This window comes from Gigantopelta aegis, chromosome 13 (assembly GCF_016097555.1).
Source record: "Gigantopelta aegis isolate Gae_Host chromosome 13, Gae_host_genome, whole genome shotgun sequence".
Classification (NCBI taxonomy): Eukaryota; Metazoa; Mollusca; class Gastropoda; order Neomphalida; family Peltospiridae; genus Gigantopelta; species Gigantopelta aegis.
In genome coordinates this window covers 18,082,749-18,109,936 of record NC_054711.1, presented here as the reverse complement: position 1 = coordinate 18,109,936, position 27,188 = coordinate 18,082,749, and the positions used below count along the sequence as shown (strand labels likewise).

General features: G+C 39.4%; 2 protein-coding genes across 3 annotated transcripts; one reads left to right on the top strand and one right to left on the bottom strand.

Annotated features, from left to right (window-relative positions):
• Positions 1–1,866: 1,866 nt before the first annotated feature.
• Positions 1,867–10,691, bottom strand: LOC121387701. 2 transcript variants are annotated; one of them, XM_041518894.1, is made up of 3 exons: positions 10,450–10,691; positions 6,361–6,456; positions 1,867–2,790 (listed from the first exon to the last, which is right to left on the bottom strand). In XM_041518894.1, exon 3 carries the CDS (start codon positions 2,777–2,779, stop codon positions 1,964–1,966), a length of 816 nt encoding a protein of 271 aa, XP_041374828.1. In that variant the 5' UTR covers positions 2,780–2,790; positions 6,361–6,456; positions 10,450–10,691; the 3' UTR covers positions 1,867–1,963. The 2 variants fall into 2 exon arrangements, with proteins under 2 accessions (XP_041374828.1, XP_041374829.1); XM_041518895.1 differs by lacking the exon at positions 6,361–6,456.
• A 2,336-nt stretch (positions 10,692–13,027) lies between these two features.
• LOC121387608 lies at positions 13,028–24,437 on the top strand. Its single transcript, XM_041518768.1, has 7 exons — positions 13,028–13,207; positions 15,103–15,143; positions 17,109–17,168; positions 17,803–18,018; positions 18,917–19,102; positions 21,158–21,326; positions 23,111–24,437. Exons 2-7 carry the CDS (start codon positions 15,105–15,107, stop codon positions 23,401–23,403), a joined length of 963 nt encoding a protein of 320 aa, XP_041374702.1. The 5' UTR covers positions 13,028–13,207; positions 15,103–15,104; the 3' UTR covers positions 23,404–24,437.
• The last annotated feature ends 2,751 nt before the right edge of the window (positions 24,438–27,188 follow it).

Below are 27,188 nucleotides of genomic sequence, written 5' to 3'. Positions count from 1 at the left end.
TTAGCAAATGTTTGACATTCAGTAGCCGATGATTAATTAATCAATGTGCTTCAGTGGTGTCGTTAAAGAAAAGAAACTTTTTTTTAAATTGTCAGTAATGTTGAACAGACTGTCAGTAATACGCTTAAAGGGACAGACCCTAGTTTCAACCCGTGAAAATTAACACTAAGTTTAGTTAAAGGGACAGACCCTAGTTTTCAACCCGTGAAAATTAACACTAAGTTTAGTTAAAGGGACAGACCCTAGTTTTAACCCGTGAAAATTAACACTAAGTTTAGTTAATCTACAAACCTGTAACACATTCGGATAAAGTTACAATTGAGTGAAAAAAGAGTCTGTGACTTTGAAATGGTGAAATATCTTCTAAAACTAGACTAAAACTAGACTCCATAACTGTTACTTCTCAGACGCACGTGCGTTTTTAAAAATATGAGAAATTAATTTTGTCATATTAAAAACACCAGGATGGTCAAAAACACTTGGAATGTACGTAAATGGATAATCTCAACAATAAAATCTAAGTAAAGTATGATTTCAGTTAACAAAAACGGCTCTAATAGTAAAAAATATGCCTTAGTGTTTAAAATCTAGGGTATGTCCCTTTAAGGTCAGTTGTAACACGATAGATTAAACGTTTTGTTTGTCACTATTTCCTGTTTACCATTTGTGTGATTCCTCTTTTCTTTCCGCAATAATATGTTTAAAGGTCAGGTTTAGTACTGGCTGCTAAGTACTAAAAATTCATAAAAATTAAATTAAATGAAATGGCTTATTTAACGACGCACTCAACACATTTTATTTACTGTTATATGGCGTCGGACATATGGTAAAGGACCATACAGATATTGAAGGAGAAAACCCGCTGTCGTCACCTCATGGGTTACTCTTTTCGATTAGCAGCAATGGATCTTTTATATGCACCATCTCACAGACAGGATAGCACATACCACGGTTTTTGATGTACCGGTCGTGGTGCACTGGCTGGAGCGAGAAATAGCCCAACGGGCCCACTGACGGGGATCGATCCTAAACCGACTGCGCATCAAGCGAACGCTTTACCACAGGGCTACGTCTCGCACACCAATTCTCATAAAAACCTAGTGCTTAAATGTCTCGTTCGTCGAGTCGTTATAGGTAATTCAATAATGAGCTTAGATTAATCAAGAGAGAAATAATAGTGCTGTGTGCCAAAACCGACCCTGATTTATTATGTAAGTTGGTTGTAATGTCCAAAAGTGTGAACGAGATTTTGTGAAAGGTAAATAATTTAATTAACATTAACGTAATTTATTCACTCGACCGCTGCTTGTGCCAGCAAACGTTTCACTAAAGTTCACGAACTGTTTGATTGGTTCCCGAAGTGGTAATTCAGTTTACTGTGTTGCGTAAAAATCAGTCTGGCGGACGTTAGCGACAAGCAGTTGACTGAACTTACCCCAGGTTTGTAGAATGGCGGTTTTTTGTCTTATGCGAGGTAAATAAGATTGCTATTTTTGGAATCAGCATAACCTTTTACATAAAGTAAGCTTGTGAAACCATCCTTACCAAAAGTTCCGATTAAAGCCATTTACCTCATAGAGTAGTAGTTGTAGGAGTAATTGTATTTCTTTTTAGAAAAAAAAAAGTTCAGCTGCCGTATCTGTTATGGCACCAATACAGTATGGTAACAGCCATGAATTAAAATGCTTCTAAAATGTGTTTATAACATATATTTTTTTAAGGACAGAGGTTATGTTTACTGTTATTTTATGTTCACTCGGTCTAAATAGTATTGTTTAGATGTGTAATTCGTTGAGTCTTTATACATGATTTAGTTATTAGATTACATTAATCAAGAAAGAAAAAAACTAGTTCAGTATGCCGAAATAGACCCTGTTTTATTGTGTAAGTTTGTTGCAATTTCCACCAATATGAACGAGATGTTGTGAAAGGTAACTAATTTAATAACATTAACATAACTTATTTATTCGACCGTCACTTCCGTAGCTTCGGGTTTGTATCCGTGTCGTCTCGAAGGATGTAGCCTCTGCACTATCTCGTCCACGTTCTTACTTCGGGCCAGTCCGCTGACTAACGGGATCTTCTCGCGAATCTTCACTTCGTCTAAAGTCGGCGGCAGTCGCTCGCACCTCTTCGTGTCCTCTCGGGAGAAAGTCGTCGCCCGAACCCGCTCGACGATGAACTCCAGCTCTTCCGGTCTCACGCTGGTCTCTTCCGTCGCGTAGTCGTAATCCAACGGAACGTCGAGGTCGAACTTGGACCTCAATTGCTGATCGCTGCACGTGTGACAGTCACTGACGTCTTTCGCCCGACTGGCGGTGGTCGGTCGGCGCAACCGTTCGAACGCTTTCGCCTTTTCCATCTGGTCTCTGAAGTGCACGCGCCCTTCCCGTGAAAAAGGGTCCCTCATTAATTTCGGCTTCTCGGCGTAGACCGTTCGATAAATGGACGACTGTGTCTGTGTCTGCATTCGACGGAATATTCGCTGAATGTCCCTCTCTGAAATCTGTCTGCTGTTGGTACCACCGCCGATGGGAATGGTCGTCGCCGGTCGGCGCCTAACACACGCCGATGGCGTCCGTCGACGGGAATTGTTCTCGCGGAGGTATCGGTAGTTGTGAGCGAAGCGCTGTTCGATGTCTTTCTGAAGCAGACTGCTGTAAGTCGGCCGCGTCATCCGCTGGACTATCTCCTGTAGCTCTACTTCGTCGACCTTTCGGAAACCGAAGGACATAGGGGGCAAGGCCACGGGGTCAACTCGGTAGTACATGCAACTCATGGTTGTGTTACCTGTAAAATAATAACATGTTGTTATCATGATGGCAGGAATGAGCCTTTACAGATGATGATAATGATGATGATGATAATGGCGATGATGATGATGATGAAAAATGTAATGATGGTGATTATGAAAATAATAATGCTCAAGAAAAAAACCTCATTATTAGGTTGAAGTGATGATAACGGCGATGATTATGACGATGATGATTATGATGATGATGATGATGATGATGAATGTTATAAGAAATAATGAAGATGATGATGGCCATGATGATGATAGTGGTGATGATAATGAAAAGGTTGAAGATGGTGGTGATGATAATGAAAAGGATGATGATTGTGATAATGAAAAAAACGATGATGATGATGACGATGACGATGATGAGAATGAAAACCAGTGATGACCAAGAAAAAAGATGATGATTATGATAATGATCGAATATAATAAGAATATAATGAAGATGATACTATTGATATTAAAATATAATCAGAAAATAATGGTGATGAGGATGATTATGATGATGTTGATAATGTCGATGATGATAAAGGAGGTGGGACATGAACACGTTAATGGTAGCATTGGTGATGCTGCAGCTGGTGGTGATGTATGAACAATGTGTAAAACGTTGTCGCAATGACGTTAATGTCAGTGATAATTGTGATGATGATGATGTTGTTTGTGATATAAATTAGTTTATGACTGTAATAAAACAATGTAAAAACACAGTGTCTTGAACACCCATATTGGCTACATTGAAGGCCTCGAAATTTTGGATTGCATAATCAGCAGGGTTTAAGCGTAAGATGGATTTTATCTACATACAACGAAATCGAAGGTTTCCGTGTGCTTATTCAAATCGACTGGTTGAGCCCAGTGGCAGACCCAGAAAATCCGGGGGGGGGGGGGGGGGGGGGGGGGGGGGGGGGCAGTGACATGAGGTGGAATGCCAAGGGAACTTTGGGGGAGATTTGGAGGAGGATCGTAAAAAAGAAAGAAAATTAATATATAATACAATTATAACTATCGCAAAATTAATATATAATAAAATTATAACTATCGCAAAATTTAGGGGGGGGGGGCGGGCCCATGCCCCCACCCCCCCCTAGATCCGCCTCTGGAGCCATCCAATTTACTGATAATAGTGTGAGAATATTGATTTGTGTTATTAAGAATCACATATCACGCGAATAGGCGGGTGGTGGGGCGAACGGAGTCGCTTGTGTCAAACTGAAGAGCTGTTTTTGCCGTCATGTCGTGACGGTTGTCAGGATTTGTTGTTTGGTTAGCAGCTTTAGAAAAAAAGCAAAAGAATAATAATCCCCACAGTCGGTGTTAAAGCCACTGTGTCGAGAATAATTTCCTCGTGAAAGAAAAACAGAGAATAAATAGGTCGGCATTGTTCGACAGCCTTGTCACAGTGCATTGTCTCTCATGATTTAATGTCTATTTAGTGTTTTGTTTTCTATGAAGGCCGGTCTAGGTGGGATAGCAGTTAAGCCATCGGTGTTAAGGCTGGTAGGTATTGGGTTCGCATCCCGGTACCGGCTCCCACCCAGAGTGAGTTTAACGACTTAGTGAGTAGTGGTGAAAAGGCCTCTACCCCCCCCCCCCCCCCCTCTCTGTCTCTCTCTCTCTCTCTCTCTCTCTCTCTGAACAGGCAGACCTGCTATCTCAGGATAACATACTTTAACCGTAATTGGATATAAGCACGAAAATAAGTATAAATAAAATGAAATTGTTCGCGATATATAATTTATATATTTACAATTAATTAGGCTCTACTCTAGAAACGGAACTATTACATAATGAACGACAAAAGAAACAAAAATATTAATTAAATTTCTTTAATTAAATCAGTAGTTATAAACCCCATTAGTTGTTTCTATTATAATTATCATTTCCTTTCAACTTATTTTAGTGCTTATATACAGTTACGGTTCAAGGACTAAAATATATAATTATAATTAACAATGTCTTGTGAACATTTTAAACATAATTTGACAATCTATTCACCGAATTGTATTATAAATAATGATGATGATGATAATAATAATAATAATAATAATAATAATAATAATAATAAATATATATTGGCTGATTTTAAAAAGTTGAATCTCGAGGAAAGTATTAAATACAAGATAGTTAAAAGTTTGCTCCAAACCAGTTTATTGTGTTGTGTACTGATGGTACAGTTTTCAATTTGATAAATGTATTACGTTTAAGATGATGCGTGACACAAAATCTGATGTTAATTGAAATGTTATATCAATAAAAAGCTACTCACATCTGCTATACGTACGGAAACAATGGCTGATTGAACCACCGTTTTATTTTCTTACAGTCCGTAATGTTTTTGCACAATATGAAATAAATGCCTGTATTTGTTGCCTCCGACATGTCGAGATTTCCTTTTAAAGCACTTCTACAAGAGAAATTAATTGTCCGCACGACTGCTATCGCATTCTCGGAGAGAAAGTAATTCATAAGCTTTGAAGACAGGGTACATAAAAAGGCGATTTCAAACATAACTTTCTTGACGGGATGCAACCCATCTCGTCCCTTTAAGCTGTGCACCCAAACGGCCTTAACGAGGCCACTCGCGTGGACATATCGATCGGACTTTAAACGTTTAGATCTGCGTTCAAAATTTTATGTCGAAATTACTTCTTTTTTGTAATATTATTAAATAGTCCGATCCTCTCTTCTTTCTCTTATTTAATTTTGGACTGTTCTTCTAAAATGCTCCAAATTATATAAATATTCGGCCGAGCAGTCAATTCTTTTTTATTTTTGGCTTGTAACCTTTTTCTTTTTTTATTTATTCTATTAACGTTTTTACTAATTGCTATTTTCAAAATTCTGCCCATTTTCACCCCCCCCCCCCCCCCTCCATCCCGAGTCAGGCCACCGATCTTATCGGAGGTCGGACTCGGGATGGGCGTGTTCGAAACCCTAGTGGTATATGGGCACGTTAAACTAGTTATCATCATCATCAAACATAACACTCGAAGGAATAATGAAGTTTTTTTGTGTTTTTTTCATCCTGGACAATAAAATATGTGATGCGTAAAAAGAATATGGTGCGACAATCGACAGTCGCTGGTAGATGTTGAGTAGCTTCACATTGATATAACATTTTGTGACGTTAAGTGTTGCATTGAATGTCATTTATAACATATGTCATGTATCAAAATTAACATTAAACCAACGTAATGCAATGTTATGAACATTTCACAAACATAACACAATATCATGAAAATGTCACCAACACAACATAATATTATGACAATTTCACCTACACAACACAACACAGTGACAATTCCACCAACACAATACAATACTATGAAAAACTCACCAATCAAAGACAATACAATGGAAATTTCACCAACACAACACAATATAATAACCTGGTGTCGTGCACAATGTCAGTGAAAATGTGGGACCTTTTTATAAAAAAAGTTGTTGTTCTGTATATTTTACTTTAACGCAACAACAACATAAATCCCAAATACAATATCCATACAAAGGAAAGTGGTACTGAGATAACAGAACAATGTCAAATAGTTACTAGTAATTACCTCGGTCAAATCTGGTTGCACAATCTCAAGCCTGAACAATGCCTGTTGAATACATCACGCAACACCGACTCATAGGGAAACAATGAAACACGTCCCCTGCAAAGAATACATATCGTGATCATGCCAGTCAGCTTTTCGGTAAGTTCGATTTTTTTTTTTTTTTACGTACTTTCCAGGGACGAACCTGCGGTATTTGGAAGGGTGTGTTTTGTCCTCCTCTCACCTTCTGAGTCAAATGATGATTTAATTGTTTATTAAAGTGTCAAATGACAATATGCACAAATATTTTATGTTTACTGAATTTGTCGCTGTCCGACCCCCTGCCTCATATTGGTTAAACCATTGTGTTTAAGGCCGGTTGATACAGGGTTCGCCTCCAGGTACCGGCTTCTGCCCAAAGTGAGTATAAACCGCTCAAAGAGGATAGGCAGTTAGGTATGTAGGTAGGTATATACAATTTGCGTTGTTTAACGACACCGCTAGAGCACATTGATTTATTAGTCATCGGCTATTGGATGTCAAACATTTGCTAATTTTCACATATAAGTCTTAGAGAGGAAACCCGCTACATTTTTCCATCAGTAGCAAGGGATCTTTTATATGCGCCATCCCACAGACAGGATAGCACATACCACGACCTTTGATATACCAATCATGGTGCACTGGCTGGAAAGAAAAGTAGCCTAATGGGCCCACCGTCGGGGATAGATTACAGGTCGACCGCGTACCAAGCGAGCGCTTTAACACTGGGCTACGTCCCGCCCCCTAGGTAGGTATATAGATAGGTACTTAGGTAGCAGTTACGTTAGTAGGTAGGTAAATAAGTAGGTAGTTAGGTAGGTGTGCAGCTCTTATCTAAGTCACTTTAACAATACTATTAACACAAGGAAATGAAATAATTAAAGGTACATTCTATAAAACAAATGTCTGACATAACTTATCCGGATTTGAACATGTGCGCTAACAGTCGCAATGTGTTCTTCATTAGCCCATTAGGCTATATCTCGTTCTAGCCAGTGCACCATGAGTGACACACCAAAGTCCGTGGGGCTATCGTGTCTGTGGAATAGGGCATATAAAAGATCCCTTGCTATTAATGGAAACACGTTTTGGATTTTCTCTCTAAAACTCTTATATCAAGATTACCAAAATGTTTGACATCCAATAGCCGATGATTAATAAATCAATATGCTCTAGTGGTATCGTTAAACAAAACAAATTTTAACTTTCTAATACATACCCTATCTTAGTATATCATCTCCTGTCCTATCCTACATAACACTATCCCTTTTTATCATAATTTATCCCGTCGCTATCGTATCCTATGTATCATATCGTATCGTACCGTACCGTACCTATCTTATCATGTCTGTAATAACCTATCGTATCCTGTAAGATCCTATCTTATCCTGCTTATCCTATCTATCTTAACCTATCTATCAGTACCTACCAGCATGACGTCCGATGACTTAAAACCACCGAGGCCGATGATTAATAAATCAATATGCTCTAGTGATATCGTTAAACAAAACAAACTTCTTTTTGTTTTACCAACTGTTCGACATACAATAGCTGATGATTAATAGATTAATAAATCAATGTGCTCTAGTGGTGTCGTTAAACAAAACAAACTTATAACTTTAGCTTTACATTAAAACAACCTGTTAAAATGTGTTGACTAGAGAGTGCGTATTTAAGAGACAATAAATGGAATGCAGTCGAGGCGGTTTATAGACACGAACCAGTGCATTCCAACCCTGTATTACCCAGAGACAGAGATATCAACAGGCAAAAAATAAACCCGCGGTTGTAAAGCTATCAATAAAGTTTATTTAAGGATTTATGTCATGTCACTGACGACAATTGGCAAAAGCCATATACAAATAAAGAGACGTACAGGAGCGAAGCTAAAGTTGAACATAGTCGTCGGAAAATGTCTGTAACTGTGGAGGGGTAGGGGGCAAATTGAAGCGGCCAGTTATTAAATGCGATAATATATATTCTTCTAGGAGATGTTCCTAGTATGTTTCAGCGATATATCTATATATGTACACCTCTCTCTCTCTCTCTCTCTCTCTCTCTCTCTCTCTCTCTCTCTCTCTCTCTCTCTCTCTCTCTCTCTCTCTCATTGTTACTCTCATTCTACTCTCTCTCTCTCTCTCTCTCTCTCTCTCTCTCTCTCTCTCTCTATATATATATATATATATATATATATATATATATATATATCGCTGAAAGATACTACAAACATATCCTAGAAGAATATTGCAGGAGATATCGCAAAGTATAGTGCCAGCGATATCTCCTACAAAAGTCTTTAATGGAAGCCCAGCGTGGATTTGGTATCCCAATAGTTCCATAAGTACGAAAAGATATATATTAAGAAATAAAATGAAATTTTGCCTGATGCAAATACCAGGACGACAAGAAACACGTTTAATACGTTTAATATACAACCACTAATGTTTTATTTAGAAATACATATTTAATATATAATTTCAATCGTTATAAAGTCTCTGTTGGTCGAAACCTTGTAACCAATCGCCGAAAATTCAGGATAGTCCCTTTAACGGGACAGACCCTAGATTTTAACACTAATGCATATTTTTCACTAGTAGAGCCGTTTATGATCACTGAAATAAAAAATTAGTTATATTTTATTGTTAAGATAATCCATTTCAGTAAAACTGAAGTGTTTTTGAGCATCCTATTGATCTAATACCACAAAATGCATTTTTCATATTTTTAAAAACGCACGTGCATTTGAGAAATAACTGTTATGGAGTCGAGTTTTGGTCTATTTTTAACGATGTTTCACCGTTTCAACGTCACAGACTCTTATTTCACTTTTGTATAACGTTATCCAAATGTGTTACATGTTGCAGAGTAACCAAACTTAGTGTCCATATTTACGGGTTTGGGGCGAGGCGTAGCCCAGTGGTAAAGCGCTCGCTTGATGCGTTAAATAAAACATTTCCTTCCTTTCTTCCATATTTACGTGTTGAAACTAGGGTCTGCGATTTTAAATACTCTATCAATGTTTATAATTCAAAGGACCTCCGATATAACCAGATGTCCCGTGCTTAGAATGCTGTTCCGTATTTATGTACATTACATGCCACCCCTATATACAACCATCACCCCGTTCAAATTTCTTAGACACAGACCAAGAACAAGGATTTTTAAGGATGCACACAACACTTCGAATTTCGAAGTGCTCTGAAAAAAAATCCATTTTGCAGATGCATAGTGCTTAGTTGCAGGCATGTATTCTGCTTGCTGGTGATATAACAAATATTGTAGGTACCCTTTTGAAAGCTGCATCCCTCCCTGATCGGCATTGCCAGGAATTTATATCCAGTGGGGAGTGGGTAGAGGGGAGGCTGGGGCACTGTCTATGAAGCGTGTTATGTGTCGTCATGAAAATATAAAACGTGGTGGGGAATAGAAGAGGTGTGATCAGAGGGCATGGTTTCCATGTACACCCCCCCCCCCCCCCCCCCCCCCCCCTGTCTATGCACAGTATATCCCCTCGTGGCTGAGCCGGTTTAAGGATCCGCAGGTCTTTTAACACAAATAACAGCAGGTCTCTCTTCCCAGGATATAGGTTTTGATAAATTACCTGGAGGACATAAATGTACACATCACCGTGGGGCCCTCTGAAACGCGCGGTCCGTAGCACGTTCTACATGTGCTACTAGAATAAACCGGCTCTGCCTCCTGGTACAATTCAGTGTTTGTCGTTCGTTTCTCATCCCACAGACATGTATATTATAACTGTTACATTTTAACTACCTTAACCGCTGATCAAATAAGACGGTATAGTTTTAAATATCTAAATATTAATTTCCTTTACATTGCATTGATATGCATCGTGTTATGCTTTTTATTAAATAAAAATAAATATTTGGTACAACAGACATGTTTTATGATCGGTTTATATTAAATTTCTAATCGTTTGATACTAGTACTACATATAATATAATATAATATAATATAATATAATATAATATAATATAATATAAATATAATATGTAGTATATATTTTCTACGTTATCTATAATATAAATACAATTAATATTTACTTACCTATCTAAATAAACCAAAACGTGTATTGTTTTACAACGGAAAACATTCAGTAGTTTAGTATATTTCTCCTTTATACTTGTCGAGTATGAAAAAAGCCGTCTGCTTTTCTGTCAAGACTACGCATGCTCGCGTTTCCTTTCGCGTCCTGTTGCCAACGGTGACACTCTTATAAGTCCCGTGAAGAGATTTAGGCTCATTTGTTTCCAAGCTCTTTTTTCAAGAGATAGGCATTTCACTTTGGCGCAAATGCTCTTACCACAAAGAGTTTTATTTTATTTATACTATCAACCCACCGGTGCGTTTCCAATCGCCAAAACTTGGCCATTCGTGACAATCGGGTTTTCATAATGCGCTGGTGACGTTTGCGTGGTTTTGTACACACCTGCAGGCTGTCGCAAGCTTTTGTAAACAGTTTCATTGAGACACGGCTAATGCGCCTAAACAAACCTATAACTGGTTTATGCTTACCAGTATATACACGATTGTTCGTGGAGTGGGTTTTTTTTAATTGTGTAGCTCATTTTAACATACTCGGGGTCGATAATGTTTGCTGAACGTGTTTAAAGCGACAATAATAATATTATATTTCGGCTGCGATGTCATTGTATTGCTGCCCCCATTTCGTGTCAACTTATTTTCGTGCTTATATCCAAGTAAGGTTCAAGCACGCTGCCCTGTAGATACACCTCAGCTATCTGGGCTATCTGTCCAGGATAATGGGTTAGTGGTTAGTGAGAGAGAAGAGGGTGTAGTGATCTTACACCTACCCATTGAGTCGTCAAAACTCACTCTGGGTGGGAACCGGTACCGGGCTGCGAACCCAGTACCTACCAGCCTTTTGTCCGATGGCTTAACCACGACACCACCGAGGCCGGTATCCCCCCATTGGTATAGCTAGGATTTTATATTGGGGAGGGGGACCCACTATTGGGGATGGGGGAGCAACCCACACTGTATGTACGATTTTATAAAATTTAATACAGTAAAAAAGAAAAATGTTTCTTTGAGGGGAGGGGGGGGGGGGGAGGGGTGACATTGCTCTCGTGCCCACCTCGTTACTCCACTGCAACCCCCAAAAATACTGGGTGCTGATTTATTTTCCCATATCGAAAACTAGTTTTATCGTTAAGGTTAGATGTAGAATACCGTTAGCTTTAGTCTTAAAATAAATACGCAGAGTAGAAACATGCTCGAATTCAAAGGACGAATAATTTATTACTTACACTACACGTTATATACATGTATAATTAATTAATCATCGGCTATTGGGTGTCAGACATTTGATAATTCTGACTCGTAGTCATCAAGAAAAGCCGCTATTTTAAGGATTTTAAATGTACTTTCCCTCAGGCTGGAACGCACATACGACGAGAAAGACAGAGAGAGAGAGAGAGAGAGAGAGAGAGAGAGAGAGAGAGAGAGAGAGAGAGAGGGGGGGGGGGGGGGGGAGTAGAGAGATATATATAGAGAGAGAGGGAGGAAAGGAGAGAGGAGAAAGAAATACACATTAACTTAACGGGGATATATATATATATTTAAAGTTTGTTTTTTATTTAACGACGCCACTGGAGCACATTGATTTTTTATCTTATCATCGGCTATTGGACGTCAAACATATGGTCATTCTGACACTGTGTTTTTAGAGGAAACCCGCTGTCGCCACATAGGTTACGCTTTTTACGACAGGCAGCAAGGGATCTTTTATTTGCACTTCCCACAGACAGGATAGCACAAACCATAGCCTTTCTTGAACCAGTTATGGATCACTGGTCGGTGCAAGTGGTTTACACCTACCCATTGAGCCTTGCGGAGCACTCACTCAGGGTTTGGAGTCGGTATCTGGATTAAAAATCCCATGCCTCGACTGGGATCCGATATATAGATATATAGATATATATATAGATATAGATATAGATATATAGATATATAGATATATATACACACAAACACACACACACATATACACACACAGACATATATGTAATATTTTATTGTCCCCAGAATATAGAATGGCAGTTTCAGGGCTGGGGTGCCCTGAGCTCACTGTCTCACAATATTTTAAAAATTATATATGGTATACACAGGCACAGAGAAAGAGAGAGAGAGAGAGAGAGAGAGAGAGAGAGAGAGAGAGAGAGAGAGAGAGAGAGAGAGAGAGAGAGAGAGAGAGAGAGAGAGAGAGAGAGAGAGAGAGAGAGAGTGCGAGAGAGAGAGAATACACGCACAGAAACACACGCATGCACATACACACAAATTAAATAAAACATCAGAGAAAGAAAGAACAAACAAGAAGCCATGAACTATGGCTGATATTCCGCTGTGGTTGGGCGGGGAAAAAAACCCACCCTTAACAATATCAATGGGACCTCCAAAAGAATTCGATCCTACGGGCATGCACTCTACCGACTACACTGATACTATACCGTAGTTAATGCTTGTCACGTTTATTGGAAAATGTTAACATTATTGGCAAGGGAAGTTCATTTGGTTCAATAGAACCTTCATGAGTGACCAATATACTATATTTAGCGGAATGACGCGAAGCCGAAGCTTGCTCAACTAGGTGAAAACCGGAAATGGCTGTAGCCGGTCATCGTAGTTATTGTTTAGTATTGTTTACAAATAAACATTGTTTGTTATATCGGCTCCACGTGGACGTGTGTGAGCTGGAAGACTTAGAATTTTTCAAAGACACCGGCTAACTCAGTAGAACGTATGCTAAATCTCCCAGGTGCAGCAGTTTAGTACATCAGTCGAGGTAAGCATACGATAATATTATTGTACATGCCAATACATACGGAAACGTACGAAAACCTGCGACTTATGTTTACTGAAAAAAAATCGTTACTTCGATCTTCTTTTTGCTAGTTACTTCAGTTTGTATTCTTGTTATTTCAGTTATATATCTATTAACGAGAAATGTTGCTGGAGTAACGAAACGTTAAGATGGAATAATGAGAAAGATTTAAATAAGGAAAAAAACCGTTTTGTTTTGTTTAACTACACCACTAGATCACATTGATTAATTAATCATCGGCTATTGGATATCAGATATTTGGTTATTCTGACTCGTAGTCATTAGAGGAAACCCCTACATTTTTTCACTAATTCAGCAAGGGATCTTTTAAATGTACTTTCCTACAGGCAGGAACGCACATACCACGGCTATTGACCAGTTGTGGTGCACTGGTTAAAACGAACCGACCTCGGTGGCGTCGTCGTTAGGCCATCAGTCTACAGGCTGGTAGGTACTGGGTTCGGATCCCAGTCGAGGCATGGGATTTTTAATCCAGATACCGACTCCAAACCCTGAGTGAGTGATCCGCAAGGCTCAATGGGTAGGTGTAAACCACGTGCACCGACCAGTGATCCATAACTGGTTCAACAAAGTCCATGGTTTGTGCTATCCTGCCTGTGGGAAGCGCAAATAAAAGATCCCTTGCTGTCTGTCATAAAAGAGTAGCCTATGTGGCGACAGGGGGTTTCCTCTAAAAAACCCTGTCAGAATGACCATATGTTTGACGTCCAATAGCCGATGATAAGATACAAAAATCAATGTGCTCTAGTGACGTCCTTAAATAAAACAAACTTTACTTTTTTGGTTAAAACGAGAGAAAAAAACCCTAATCAATGGAATGGATCCATCGAGGTGGTTCGATCCTGGGACGCATGCACCTCAGGCGAATGCTTAACCGACTGAGATAAATCCCGCGTAAATAAGGAGAAAAGCAACAACAACAAACAAAATAACATGTTTTTCTTGCATATCTCTCTGTGTGCCTGACTCATTTTCTCTCAGCCCCTCTCTAACCGTGTGTGTCTGGGTATATATTTTTGTGTGTATTCGTGTATGGTACTATGCAGTGCAAGTTTGTGTGAACACGTGTGTGTGTGTGTGTGTGTGTGTGTGTGTGTGTGTGTGTGTGTGAGAGAGAGAGAGAGAGAGAGAGAGAGAGAGAGAGAGAGAGAAAGGTAGAGTAACACACACAGATAGAGAGAAAGGTAGAGTAACACAGAGAGAGAGAGAGAGAGAGAGAGAGAGAGAGAGAGAGAGAGAGAGAGAGAGAGAGAAAGGTAGAGTAGAGTAACACACACACAGAGCGGGGGGGGGGGGGGAGAGGGGAGAGAGGAGAGAAAGGTGAGAAAGGTAGAGTACCACACACAGATAGAGAGGAGAGAAAGGTAGAGTAAGACACACGCAGATAGAGAGAGAGAGAGAGAGAGAGAGAGAGAGAGAGAGAGAGAGAGAGAGAAAGGTAGAGTAACACACACAGATAGAGAGAAAGGTAGAGTAACACAGAGAGAGAGAGAGAGAGAGAGAGAGAGAGAGAGAAAGGTAGAGTAACACACACACACAGAGCGAGAGAGAGAGGGGGGGGGGGGGCGAGGGGGAGAGAGGAGAGAAAGGTAGAGTACCACACACAGATAGAGAGGAGAGAAAGGTAGAGTAAGACACACGCAGATAGAGAGAGAGAGAGAGAGAGAGAGAGAGAGAGAGAGAGAGAGAGAGAGAGAGAGAGAGAGAGAGAGAGAGAGAGAGAGAATAAAAGGTAGAATGATGGTGTTCAAATGTGCGTGCGTGCCCAGTTTGTGTGTGGTGTTTTTTTGTATGTTTGTGTCTTTAACATAATTTATTTTTACTTCTATCCTCAGACATGGATTGGTACAACTTTTTGACGTCATCGTCATATACGGTAAGTTACAAAATGTAAACTGCCATGTTGTAATCAAACTGACATCATCTACTCAACGCAGATTCGGTGGGTGGGTTTTGGGGGTACACACCCTTCACCATGAATTAATTTTTTTGCGGTAAGGAAGATATTGGAGATAACTTTTGAGATTTGTGATTGGTTGCTGCACAGTTCGCCACAGCCATACAATCCAATGAAATAAGCATGATAGAAATTGAATGATTTGAGACGTAAATTTATAACTTCACCTGGAACTGACATACATAATATGTTGATGTGCGTGATTATATGTGTTTGTGAATGTATTGTAATTAATGTATTTACTGTCAACCATCTTGTCACATGTATATAACAAAATGTTTATGTATATATTCCTCCTATGCCGTTGTGTAACGGCCCGAGTGTAAATACAGTCTTGTCTTGTATTGACTGCTCTGTGACTCATAAGTTGAATTTGAAAAGACGTTTAAGATTATTTTAACCTGTTTCTTTTAAATGATATATAAGAAGTAGAGTACTACATTTATCTTACAACTTCGTTTTTACACATGTATCCAACTCAGTTTCGTTCGTTCGATAAATTTGAAAACAGCTCGTTGTAAAGTAAAGTTTGTTTTATTTAACGACGCCACTAGAGCACATTGATTTTGTATCTTATCATCGGCTATTGGACGTCAAACATATGGTCATTCTGACACATTTTTTTTAGAGGAAACCCACTGTCGCCAGATAGGCTACTCTTTTACGACAGGCAGCAAGGGATCTTTTATTTGCGCTTCCCACAGGCAGGATAGCACAAACCATGACCTTTCTTGAACCAGTTATGGATCACTGGTCGGTGCAAGTGGTTTACACCTACCCATTGAGCCTTTCGGAGCACTCACTCAGGGTTTGGAGTCGGTATCGGGATTAAAAATCCCATGCCTCGACTGGGATCCGAACCCAGTACCTACCAGCTCGTTGTAAAACAAAAGGGATCTAACGGATTCGCCTGAAGTATTCTCTATGTCCTGGTTGACTGCATATGTATCTAGGGAAGATTAACCATGCATGCACGTCAGTTTACTTTAAAATGTTTTAGGTTCCCTTTGTAAAGTTGCATCCCCCCCCCCCCCCCCCCCCCCCCCGCACACACCTCATATAAAAGGGGCATTAGGTGGGGTAGTGAAAGTAGGAAAATACACTAAATAATGTTTTAGGTTTTCTGCCATTGTAACATGAATTCGACTAACAGCCATTTTCAGAGACTAAAATGACGTAATAAATACATTTTTTTGTTCAGAATACTAGTGTCACGTGTGTCTTGTCATCGTCATTGTCATGATCATCATCATCATTATCATAATTATCATCATCATCATCATCTTCATGATAATTATAATTATCATCAACAATTATCCCGAAAATATTTCGAGTTTTAGGGAGCTCTATTCAACAGGACGACCTAAAAGGCAGTGTTTATAGACATTGATATTAATATTGTAAACAAGAAAATAAATTTATTATGTGAGGTGTAATTTTAATCAGTAAAAAGGTTCCCGTGTTGGGACACTTCTTAACAGCTAAATGAGGAATGTCTGTATTTATTTATTGATTAATTATTATTTATGTAAAATTTTAATGAATTATGGTCTGTCCTATTCTCATACAAAAAAGTTAATATATTTAGTCTGGTTTGACGTAAGAAAAAAAAAGGTGTATGGAAATAACACCACCCTGCCCCCCCCCCCCCACCAAGCCCCCCCACCCCCCACCAAAACATCAACAAAACCCCCCCCCCCCCATTATATTATATTATATTTTTAAATTTTATTTTATTTTCTAATTATGTAAATGTTGACCAAAACTTCATTAATTAATTAGTAATTCTGTTTTATTTATTTATTTTATTATATTTTTATATTATTATTATTGTTATTGTTATTATTATTATTATTATTATTATTATTATTATTATAACTACAGAGGAGTTCATGGAGAACAACTGACGGGGAAGGCAAGCAGAACATGCGATGGAACAAACGGGTTCGTTACTATCATCATCATCGTTATCATCATTTTTTTGGTCTTCTTCTTCAGTTCCATTTTCGTCGTCCTCCTCTTCATCTTCTCTTTTTCTCCCTTTTGTTTTTTCTTCATGTTATTTAGTTTCTCCACTTTCTTGACATTGTCCTGCTTCGGTTGATTCTGCTTTTAATTATTCCTTTCTTATTATTTTTGTTCTATTCTTCTTCTGTCTTCTTTTCATTCTTTCATTCATTCATTTATTCATTGATTTATTCATTCCGTCTTCTTCTTTGTTTCTCCTCATTTTCTACCATTCTTGCACTTCTTTTTCTCTTCTACTTATATTGTTTTAAATTGTTCTTTTTTATTTCATTGTTCTTCTTGTTCTCCATCACTTCTTGTTTTTTCTTCTTTTTCTGCGCCGTCTACTGTTCTTCTCATCTCAGTTCTCATCCTTCTTTTTTTCTTCTTCTTCTATCGTGTGTTGTTGTTCTCCCTCCTCTTTTTCTTCCTTCTTTTTTTTCTTCTACATCTTGTTCTTCAGTTTCTTCTTCTCCTCCTACTCCATCTTCATCTCTATTATCCCTCTTCATCTTGTTCTCAGTTATCTCCATCATATCATTACTAACACTATCACCACTACCATTTTCAGAAAGAAGTAGCTCTGACGAAGTCAATCCTGGTTTGGGATCTGGAAGACTACGAGAGAGGAGAGTTCATGGTGAGGAAGAACAAAGTCAGAATCCTCGTGTTTGGACTGAGTGGTCACGGGAAGACATCCCTGTTGTCCAGCTTCACGACCGCCCTTAAAAAGAGGGTCGTACATACGGGGCTTTGTGGGGAGAGAGATGAAGGGGTCGACAAGGTGGTGAGTAATTAATTGCAATAAATCTATCATCCCAGGGCTTCTAGAATTTTTATGAAATCCACAAGCCATGAGGTCAGTGATTTAAAAAATTTACTAGCCACAATTAAAAATTCACTAGCTCTACTTTAAGTTAATACAATTTTACTAAACAATAGTAATAATCAGATATGTCACCTAAAGGGGGAGATGGAGCTTACAAACACCAACATTGGGGGTTGGGGTGGGGGCAGAGTATTCATATTTACAAAATCGACAACTGTAAAAAAATGTTTTACTTCTTGTTTTTCACTAGCCATCTGGCATAGCAATAGTAGTTATTTACTAGCCCAACATTGAATATCACCAGCCATGTGAGTGGGGCTACCATAATCTAGAAGCCCTGTCATCCGGTCAAGTCTCTTTAGATAGGTTGAGAAAACGTAGACCTCCTGAATCATCCGATATGGCCCATGAACACGAAATACAATAGCTGACAGATTTGGAAGGGCGTTGTAATTGCGTGTGTCCTTACTTTTGAGAAAATGTAGAATAACCCCCAGAATCGTTATTAGCTAAAATAACTAAATATACAAAACCTACAAACCACATCTATATTTATTGTTAAAACCAACAAGCTGTGTTTCTGAGCTTCACGACTAGTAGAACATAATAAACATCATTTCAATTTATTCATTTTAATTATTTTTGGTTTGAACATAATTAAGCACTATTTCTGTCAAGTACTTACAGTTCCTTGCTTGAAATATAGGCCACTACAAAACTAAAACAAAAACCTAAAACAAAAACCTAAAACAAAACAAAACAAAACCAACCCAAGCCAAAACGAAACCAACCAACCAAAACAAACGAAACCAAAACCCACACGCATTTCACGTCTGTGTTTCTATGACTGTTTTAGGTTATCAAGCCTGCTATGAAAATAGATAAACAAGAAGTGTTTTTCACGTTTGTCGACATGCCGTGTTTGGAGGATGAGACAGACCACGCGCTGGCTCACGGAGAAAAGAGGGACGAAGACACGCCCCTAATTACAGAAGACTACCTCAAAGCCGCTATGCAGGGAAACATTGAAGACGGTGCAGTGGTCAGTCTATTTGTTTACATCGTATTATATTTATTTTCTGTCCCGGAGCCGGCCCCTGGCCTCCAGAGTCGGGCCCCGGGATAGACATGCTTGAAACCTCTGTGGTATAGGAGCATGTTAAAAGATTAAAGTCAAGTCAGGTATTATATTTAACAAGATGGAACCCGTGCTACGCACTGGAAGCTTTAAATGGAGTGTGGTGTATTTTCCCTGGTCTTTTCCCTAAAATATCACCGCTTCGTATATAGCCAGCCGTCATTAGATGAGGCTGTATAGACCAAGACCAAGACCAAAATGTTTAACGTGCACATTCAGACCAAGCTGTTGTAGCGCACGCCTGTCCTGGGTACATGTGTCGACCTCAACCTGCTCCTCCGTCCGGACAGGAAAGGGTTGGGGTGAGAGAAGGAGGGACCGCCTGCACTGGCAGGTGCAAAGGAGCACCTGCAGTCCGACCGCATTCCGACACGTCCGCCATTTGTATAAGCACTTCTGTATTAAGTAACAAATATGGCGACCTGCATTAGCACACAAAAAAAAATCAATTTCTAGTCTCTTTTCAGCGCGCGCGTTGATTTTGAAGCTCCCGCATCAACATGTTTGTTTTATTTCCCGCGGTATGACGTTGATTTTAACCGGGCTTTACTTGTTAGGACATAAAACCGCATTTGGAGCCAAAATGGTGTATATGATGGCTTGGATCATTAGCTTTCTTTAATTTCTCCCTAAAACAGGCCATGTTGTTCTGAATGAGTAGCGGCCAAATTCGAAGTAATAAAAATTGACTTGGCTATGTGGAGATTGTAATGGAAAATATGTAGGGTACTAAGGCAAGGGAGGGGGCACCATGACCATTGAAAATAGACCAAGGCAGATGAGGATGTAAAATAAACCCCTAAATACACCCACCTTTTCTGTGCAATCCATGAAAAGAAAAGAAGAAAAAAAAGCCGCATCGTAGCATCAATTCTGGAAATTTGGTATGACCAGAAACCGAGTTGTTTTTTTGTTTTTGTTTTTTGTTGTTTTTTTTGTTTTTTGTTTTTTTGGGGGGGGGCTTACTGTTGTATTAATAGAATTCATCTTTGTAGGCAGTATTCAGAATGGTGTGTTTACGGTAGTCGACTGAAACGTAGCACCAAAAAATAATCCTTACAAAATTCGGCCTTGGGCAAGAACAAATAAGGCTGCTGCAGTACTCAAAAGAGTAGAAAGCTGCCAGAACGATGGGAAATAGTTAAAGTGTCACTGCGTATTATAGTACATATTATGGTTGTTAAATACGCATTGGCGAGAACACTATTCATTATTTATACTAACACACACCGATGTCACACATGCGTGTGTTATCAGTTTAAAGACATATGATTGGTTTCTCATAAGTGATGACCCGGCCGTTACAACTATGCCATCCAAGTTCGAAAAAAAATGTCTTGCTGCTATGTAGATAGTATCCTATCATATGTTGCAGCTGTGAGATTTCACACGTTTCAATTAATATCCTTTCTGAACAGATAGAATCCTTACACGTTGGGTGTAAGAATGAAAATAACGTATCGTGATCTGTACCATGGGTATATTACAACCACCACCATTACCATGATCATCATCTTCGCCATCATCGTAGTCGTCATCATCATCATCATCATCGCTATCATCATTGTCGTCATCATCATCATACTACCAGCAACGGCATTTTGTCACCATTTCCATCATATTATCATCGTTTGCGTCATCGTAACATACCATTATCATTACCATCATTATGAAGATCGTCATATCTGCCATCAACATCATCATCGTCATTATCATCATTGTATCACCATTGTTGTCATGATCATGATCATCATCAGCAGCAGCATCGCATCATCATCATCATCATCACATTATCACCGTTAAAACCTCAATCATCATTGTCATCACTGTCATACTATATTATCGTCATCATCATTATTGTATCGCCGTCGTTATCATGATCACCATTATCATCATCATCATCTTCATCATCATCGTCGCCGTCGTCATTATCATCATGCCTGTTTGATACACTTTCAGCAACTCAAGGAGCACAAGGCACCACGGAAGAGGTCTGAAAACTACTACAACGTCCAGTCATACACCAACAAGATCTGCTGCGCCGTCGTCGTCATCAAATCCGGGCAACAACTCACTGATGACATCCGCAAACAACTCAACTTGGTATTCCGCGCAGCCGCAGATTCAAGTAAGTTTAATCACGTCACAGATACGTGGCGGGTTCAGGTGGAGGACGATCGCTCGGAAAGCAGTTTGATTGGCTTTCGTTCATGCACATCAGAAAACTAAAAAGAAACCACAAACAGTCCCACCCGAAACACACACCGCCACCTGTGAACGACCCCCCTCCCCACTCCGACCAAATATTCACCAACTCCAAATAACAAAACATACAAACAAAACAAAAACAAAACAAAAAGAACAAAGCAAAACGTATAGTGACTGCTCGCGGTTGCTCGGTTTCTTTAACCGTAGGTATTTAATTCTCATATAATTTTTTCTACAATAACTCCATCAAATCAAAAACTATACATATCGTTATATCCATTTGAAAACTGAAGCGTTTTTCCACTGAAGTATATCGAGAAAACGGTAACCCTACTGAATATAGCAATTGGCTAAACGCCAATTTTAAAATTTAACACCCATTACTGTGTGGATATTTGCCACATTCATGGAATATTGTAGGCCCATAGGCATAATATGTTTAAAATAGGAACAGGAAGGACGGAAGGAAATAGTTTATTTAACAATGCATTCAACACATTTTATATACTGTTATATGGCGTCAGACATATGGTTAAGGACAACACAGATATTGAGAGAAGAAACCCGCTGTTGCCACTTCATGGGCTACTCTTTTGGATTAGTAGCAAGGGATCTTTTATATGCACCATCCCACAGACAGGGTAGTACATACCACGGCCTTTGATATGCCAGTCGTGGTGCACTGGCTTGAACAAGAAATAGCCCAATGGGCCCACCGACGGGGATCGATCCCAGACGGACCGCGCATCGAGTGAGCGCTTTACCACTGGGCTACGTTCATCCCCAAATAGTAAAAGATTGAAAAGTGTAGGAAGCAAATGCGATGCCAAAAGTTAATGAAATTTCAGATACTACAGTCATTTTTATGACCAGAAAAAACACTGGGAAACCGTATTTAATGTGTCATTCTAGTCCTCAAAAAAAAGAAAGAAGAAAGAAGTGTTTTATTTAACGACGCACTCAACACATTTTATTTACGGTTATATGGCGTCAGACATATGGTTAAGGACCACACAGATTTTGAGAGGAAACCCGCTGTCGCCACTACATGGGCTACTCTTCCGATTGGCAGCAAGGGATCTTTTATTTGCGCTTCCCACAGGCAGGATAGCACAAACCATGGCCTTTGTTGAACCAGTTATGGATCACTGGTCGGTGCAAGTGGTTTACACCTACCCATTGAGCCTTGCGGAGCACTCACTCAGGGTTTGGAGTCGGTATCTGGATTAAAAATCCCATGCCTCGACTGGGATCCGAACCCAGTACCTACCAGCCTGTAGACCGATGGCCTGCCACCGAGGCCGGTACAGTCCTCAAAAAGGTCGTACTTGTAGAATGAGATTGCAAGCAAACTGATTCTGATAACACCCTCCATAAACATCCACCCAACCCAATATTTCTGTATATTTGTTGATTTAATGTCATAGGCCTTGGAAGTAGGGAAGGGTGGTTGCAGGGGTCACTGGCTTCCAGCTCTGAAGATAGTGCATATCTCCCCCCCCCCCCCCCCCCGGCCGAAAAATTAGATATATTATCTGCACCTACCCCCCATTGCTGTCTTTGATTTTGATCAGGGAATACCGCTTTGTTATTCAGATTTATTCTAGTTCTGACTACCGGTATTTTTGATCGCGGGTGAGTCCTGATTGGGGTTGGTCCTTTTTAGATTTCTATATGTTAAAGTGTATCTTCTTCTGCTTTCAGAAATCCAGGTTCACATTGTGTTGACAAACATCGACGTGTCACATCCCGATCTGAAGTTTCCCACCTATCTGAAGAATGTCTTCTGGTCAAAGAAGATTCAAAAGGACGTGCAAGACATGTCGAAACAATTGTGGGGAATCGCAGAGAACTGTATCCATCCAGTGTTGACCTACACCAGCGAGACAGAGTCCAACACGGAGATGAACGTTCTGTTATTATACACTCTCAGAAACATCCTCAATGATGCTACCCAGCACGCAGAGACTCTCATACAAGATAGTCTGAATCGATGATATTCGTCAATCATCGGATGTATTCGGTTCTTTCCAACATTATATATGTCGGACCAAGTCCAATACAGACATGATGTTTTTGCTGTTACACACTCTCAAAAACATCCTCAATGACGCCACTCAACACGCAGAGGCTCTCATTCAACAAAGTCTGAGATGTTAATAATCGTCAGTCATCGGTTATTTTCGGTTCTCCTCGTCAGTGGACTAGTGAAACTGATCCTCACACGAAGATTAATGTTTTGTTGTTACACACTCTAAGAAACATACTTAACGAGGCTACCAAGCTTTCTGAGACTCTCATACAAAACAAAGACCGAGTCGTTGATATTCGTCAACCATCGACTATGTTCGGTTCTGGTCGTCATTTTACGAGTCGGACAGAGTCCATCACGGAGATGGTGGATCTGCTGTTACACACTCTCAGGAACATACCCACAGACACTACTCAACATGCAGAGATTGTCATACAACAATGTCTTTTGTTATTCTTTATCGTCGGCTATTTTCGGCTCTGTTTCGTAAGTGCGCGAGTCGGGCCGAGTCGAACATAGAACATTTTCTGAAACATACTCAGTAACGAACTGAAGGCTGTCTTATAAAATAACACCTGAATCGTTGATATTCGTCAACAATCGGCTATTGTCATCTCTTTACGTAAGTGCAGGAGTCGGACCGAGTCCAATACAAAGATGAACGTTCTAGTTATACAAACTCAGAAACATACTCAACGACGCCACCTAGCATGCAAATACATTCATACATGGCACAAGTCTGAATCGTCTATGTTCGTCAGTCATCGGCTCTGTTCGCCAATGCTTGAGTTAGTGTCCAATACATAGGTGAACTCGCTGCTGTTATACACTCAAATAAACTTAACGAGGCTACCTAGCATGCAAACACTCAAACATCAATGTCCGAGTCATTCTTTGCCGTCGATCATCGATTATGTTGATTGTATTTAAGGTCGACGACAGTCATTTTTCGCACCCTTGTTTTAACTTTGTACACAAATAAAAAATATCCAACAATAATTTTCTTATATGATATATTTGACAAAATGTTTTTGCTTTTTTTCTTTCATCTTTTAAAACGTAAACTTAATATTTTGTCCGGAATTTTGAGAAATAAAAACATACCGACCTGAAAACAGCGTTGTCTGCATATTATAGAATTTTGACAGGGGTCAAGGTTAGACCTGTTTTATTTTATTGTGAAGAAGCATTGTAATAACATAGCTAATTTTGAATTTGAATTAAGTCGGTATAGCCTGTATTAGAAACATACTTATCTGCCCTAAGCACTAAGCAGCCCCAATCAGCGTTCGCGCTCCAGTGGCTCCAGTCACTTGCAAGCAAGGCCCTTTGTTAATACTGAACTGTGGGGTAGTCATTAACTTGTTCTTTTATGTTTTGACGTTAATAAAGTTTTATGTTACTATTATTGTTTCTCAGATTGTGTGCAATCTCCTTTTACAGAAAAGAAAATGTACAATATGTTTTGTGCTCAACATAAATACTTACGAACACGTCTTGGGGAGACCAAGAAAAAGGGACTCATTGATGACGGACTCGTTAAAACGGCATCTTAATAAAGTTTTGATATTTGCAATTAATATGCATGTGTTTGTGTATATATCAATGTATACGAACTGAAGTGTACATTAATTTGACTAAATTACTAGCTGCGATTTTCTGTATCACTAGCTGCATTATTAACTACGACCTATGCAGTAGGCTAGCTAATAATGCAACTAACGATATAGAAATTCACTTCCTCGTCTAACGATACGGTTTCTACTGTCTGACTCGGTAATAAAGACGGTTACGGGAGCAAACATGCACATATTTTTCAGTGGAATAAACACGGGTAACAAATCGTACATCATGACGTATATTAAATTGAATACTGACGATGCAAATAAATGCATTATTGGTGAAAATACGCAAATGAATCTGAACAGCGAGTCCAGTGTCATTGTCAGACAAGGTGTAACTGACGTAGTGTAACGGATACACTTTCATATGCAATTTAATAGTTACAATCGACTATCTACCTGCAATTATTAATATTATGCACAGCCATTAAGCATTCCATCAATCACGGTTAGGGTTAGGGCTATCTGAGTGAATATGGGGCTGAGGGTTAAAATTAGAGTTAGCTACACATAAACTTACATATTAAATATATTTTCTTGTTTAGAATATCAGTGTCCGTATATTCAATGTGTTTATGGCCGTCTTAATATTTGTAAGAAGCCCAAACTGGATTTTGTCTTCACATAATTTCATACGTACGAAAACAAATATTTTAGGAAATAAAAGGAACTTTAACCTAGTACAAATATTACAATGATCAGAAACACATTTAATATACAGTCACTAATATTTTATGCAGAAAAAGATATTTAATACGTAATTACAATCATTAAAAAGTATTCGTTAGTCGATAACATCTTAAAAGTTGCAGCAAACTCAGGACTGTCCCTTTAATATGTTTTATTATTACTTTGGATATGAAATTATTTTTAAGTTTAACTCATGGTAGTCATCTGCTATCGAACTATTTAGTCTTATTTGAAGTTTACCATTCTCTGGGCTGCAGTCACAAACAACCTGATTCTTAGGACGCTTGGAGCCGATGATTCCTGCGTCAGTATAAAGGCCTTGCATCCACCATAGGAGAGGGCCTGACGATGACTCCCATGAGAGCAAGTTATGACCAGTTGACGGTTGGCATCGCTAACACCACAGGTCCTGGAAGCACAAGTCTACGAGATTCTGTGATGAGGTCTTGTTGCTTCACTCATAGTTACTGAGAAAATCCTTGTTAGTTTCCTAGTTAGTCATATGTAAGTTCAGCAGGCGGTCTTGTCTAAACAGAAGTAGGATTTTCAACGAGCATCATTTCATGCTTTAAGTTTCCCCCACAAATGGAAGGAAGGAAGGAAATGTTTTTTAATTAACGACGCACTCAACACATTTTATTTACCTTAATATGGCATCAGACATATGGTTAATGACCACATAGATATTGAGAGAGGAAACCTGCTGTCGCCACTTCATGGGCTACTCCCACATGCCACGGCCTTTGTTACACCAGTTGTGGAGCACTGGCTGAAACGAGAAATAGCCCAATGGGTCCACTGACGGGGATCGATCCTGGACCGACCGCGCATCAAGCGAACGCTTTACCACTCGACTACGTCCCGCCCCCACCCCCAACGGTGTCGAGGATGGGCATGGCTAACACTGGGCAGGGTAGTTCGGTACAAACAGTCTCCTACCTTACTGGTTTTCTTAATTTATTTTTATCAACCTATTAGGTATTGTCACAAGTCAAGGTTGGGATCTAGATTAATTGTGTAGTTGTGGGTCTCTTGTGACAAGAGGCAGGTCTATATGTATATTTCTAGGTATAATATGTACATTGTGGGTTTGGACTTGTGGCAAGTCTATCATTATTTTGTTAGTGTGTATTATGTACATTTCCCCAAAGTAAAAGAGTACTGAGCAGGAAGATGGGGTTGCACGGGCGTATCGCTTGAGGCAATCTTGCTGCATTGCAGATAGTGGTTATCCAATGGGGAAAATAGGTTGGGTTAGTCCTAAGGTATAAAAGTAGTTACAGTATTAGAGTAGAGCGTGCACTACATAGGTCGGTGAAAGAAACGTACCGGAGCAGGTTATCTGGGTTAGAAGTAACCTGACCGTCTGATGCCCGAGTGGAGGGGTGCATAGCGCTGTGGGTTGACATCGGCCCATATGATGGTAGACGGTTGGTGA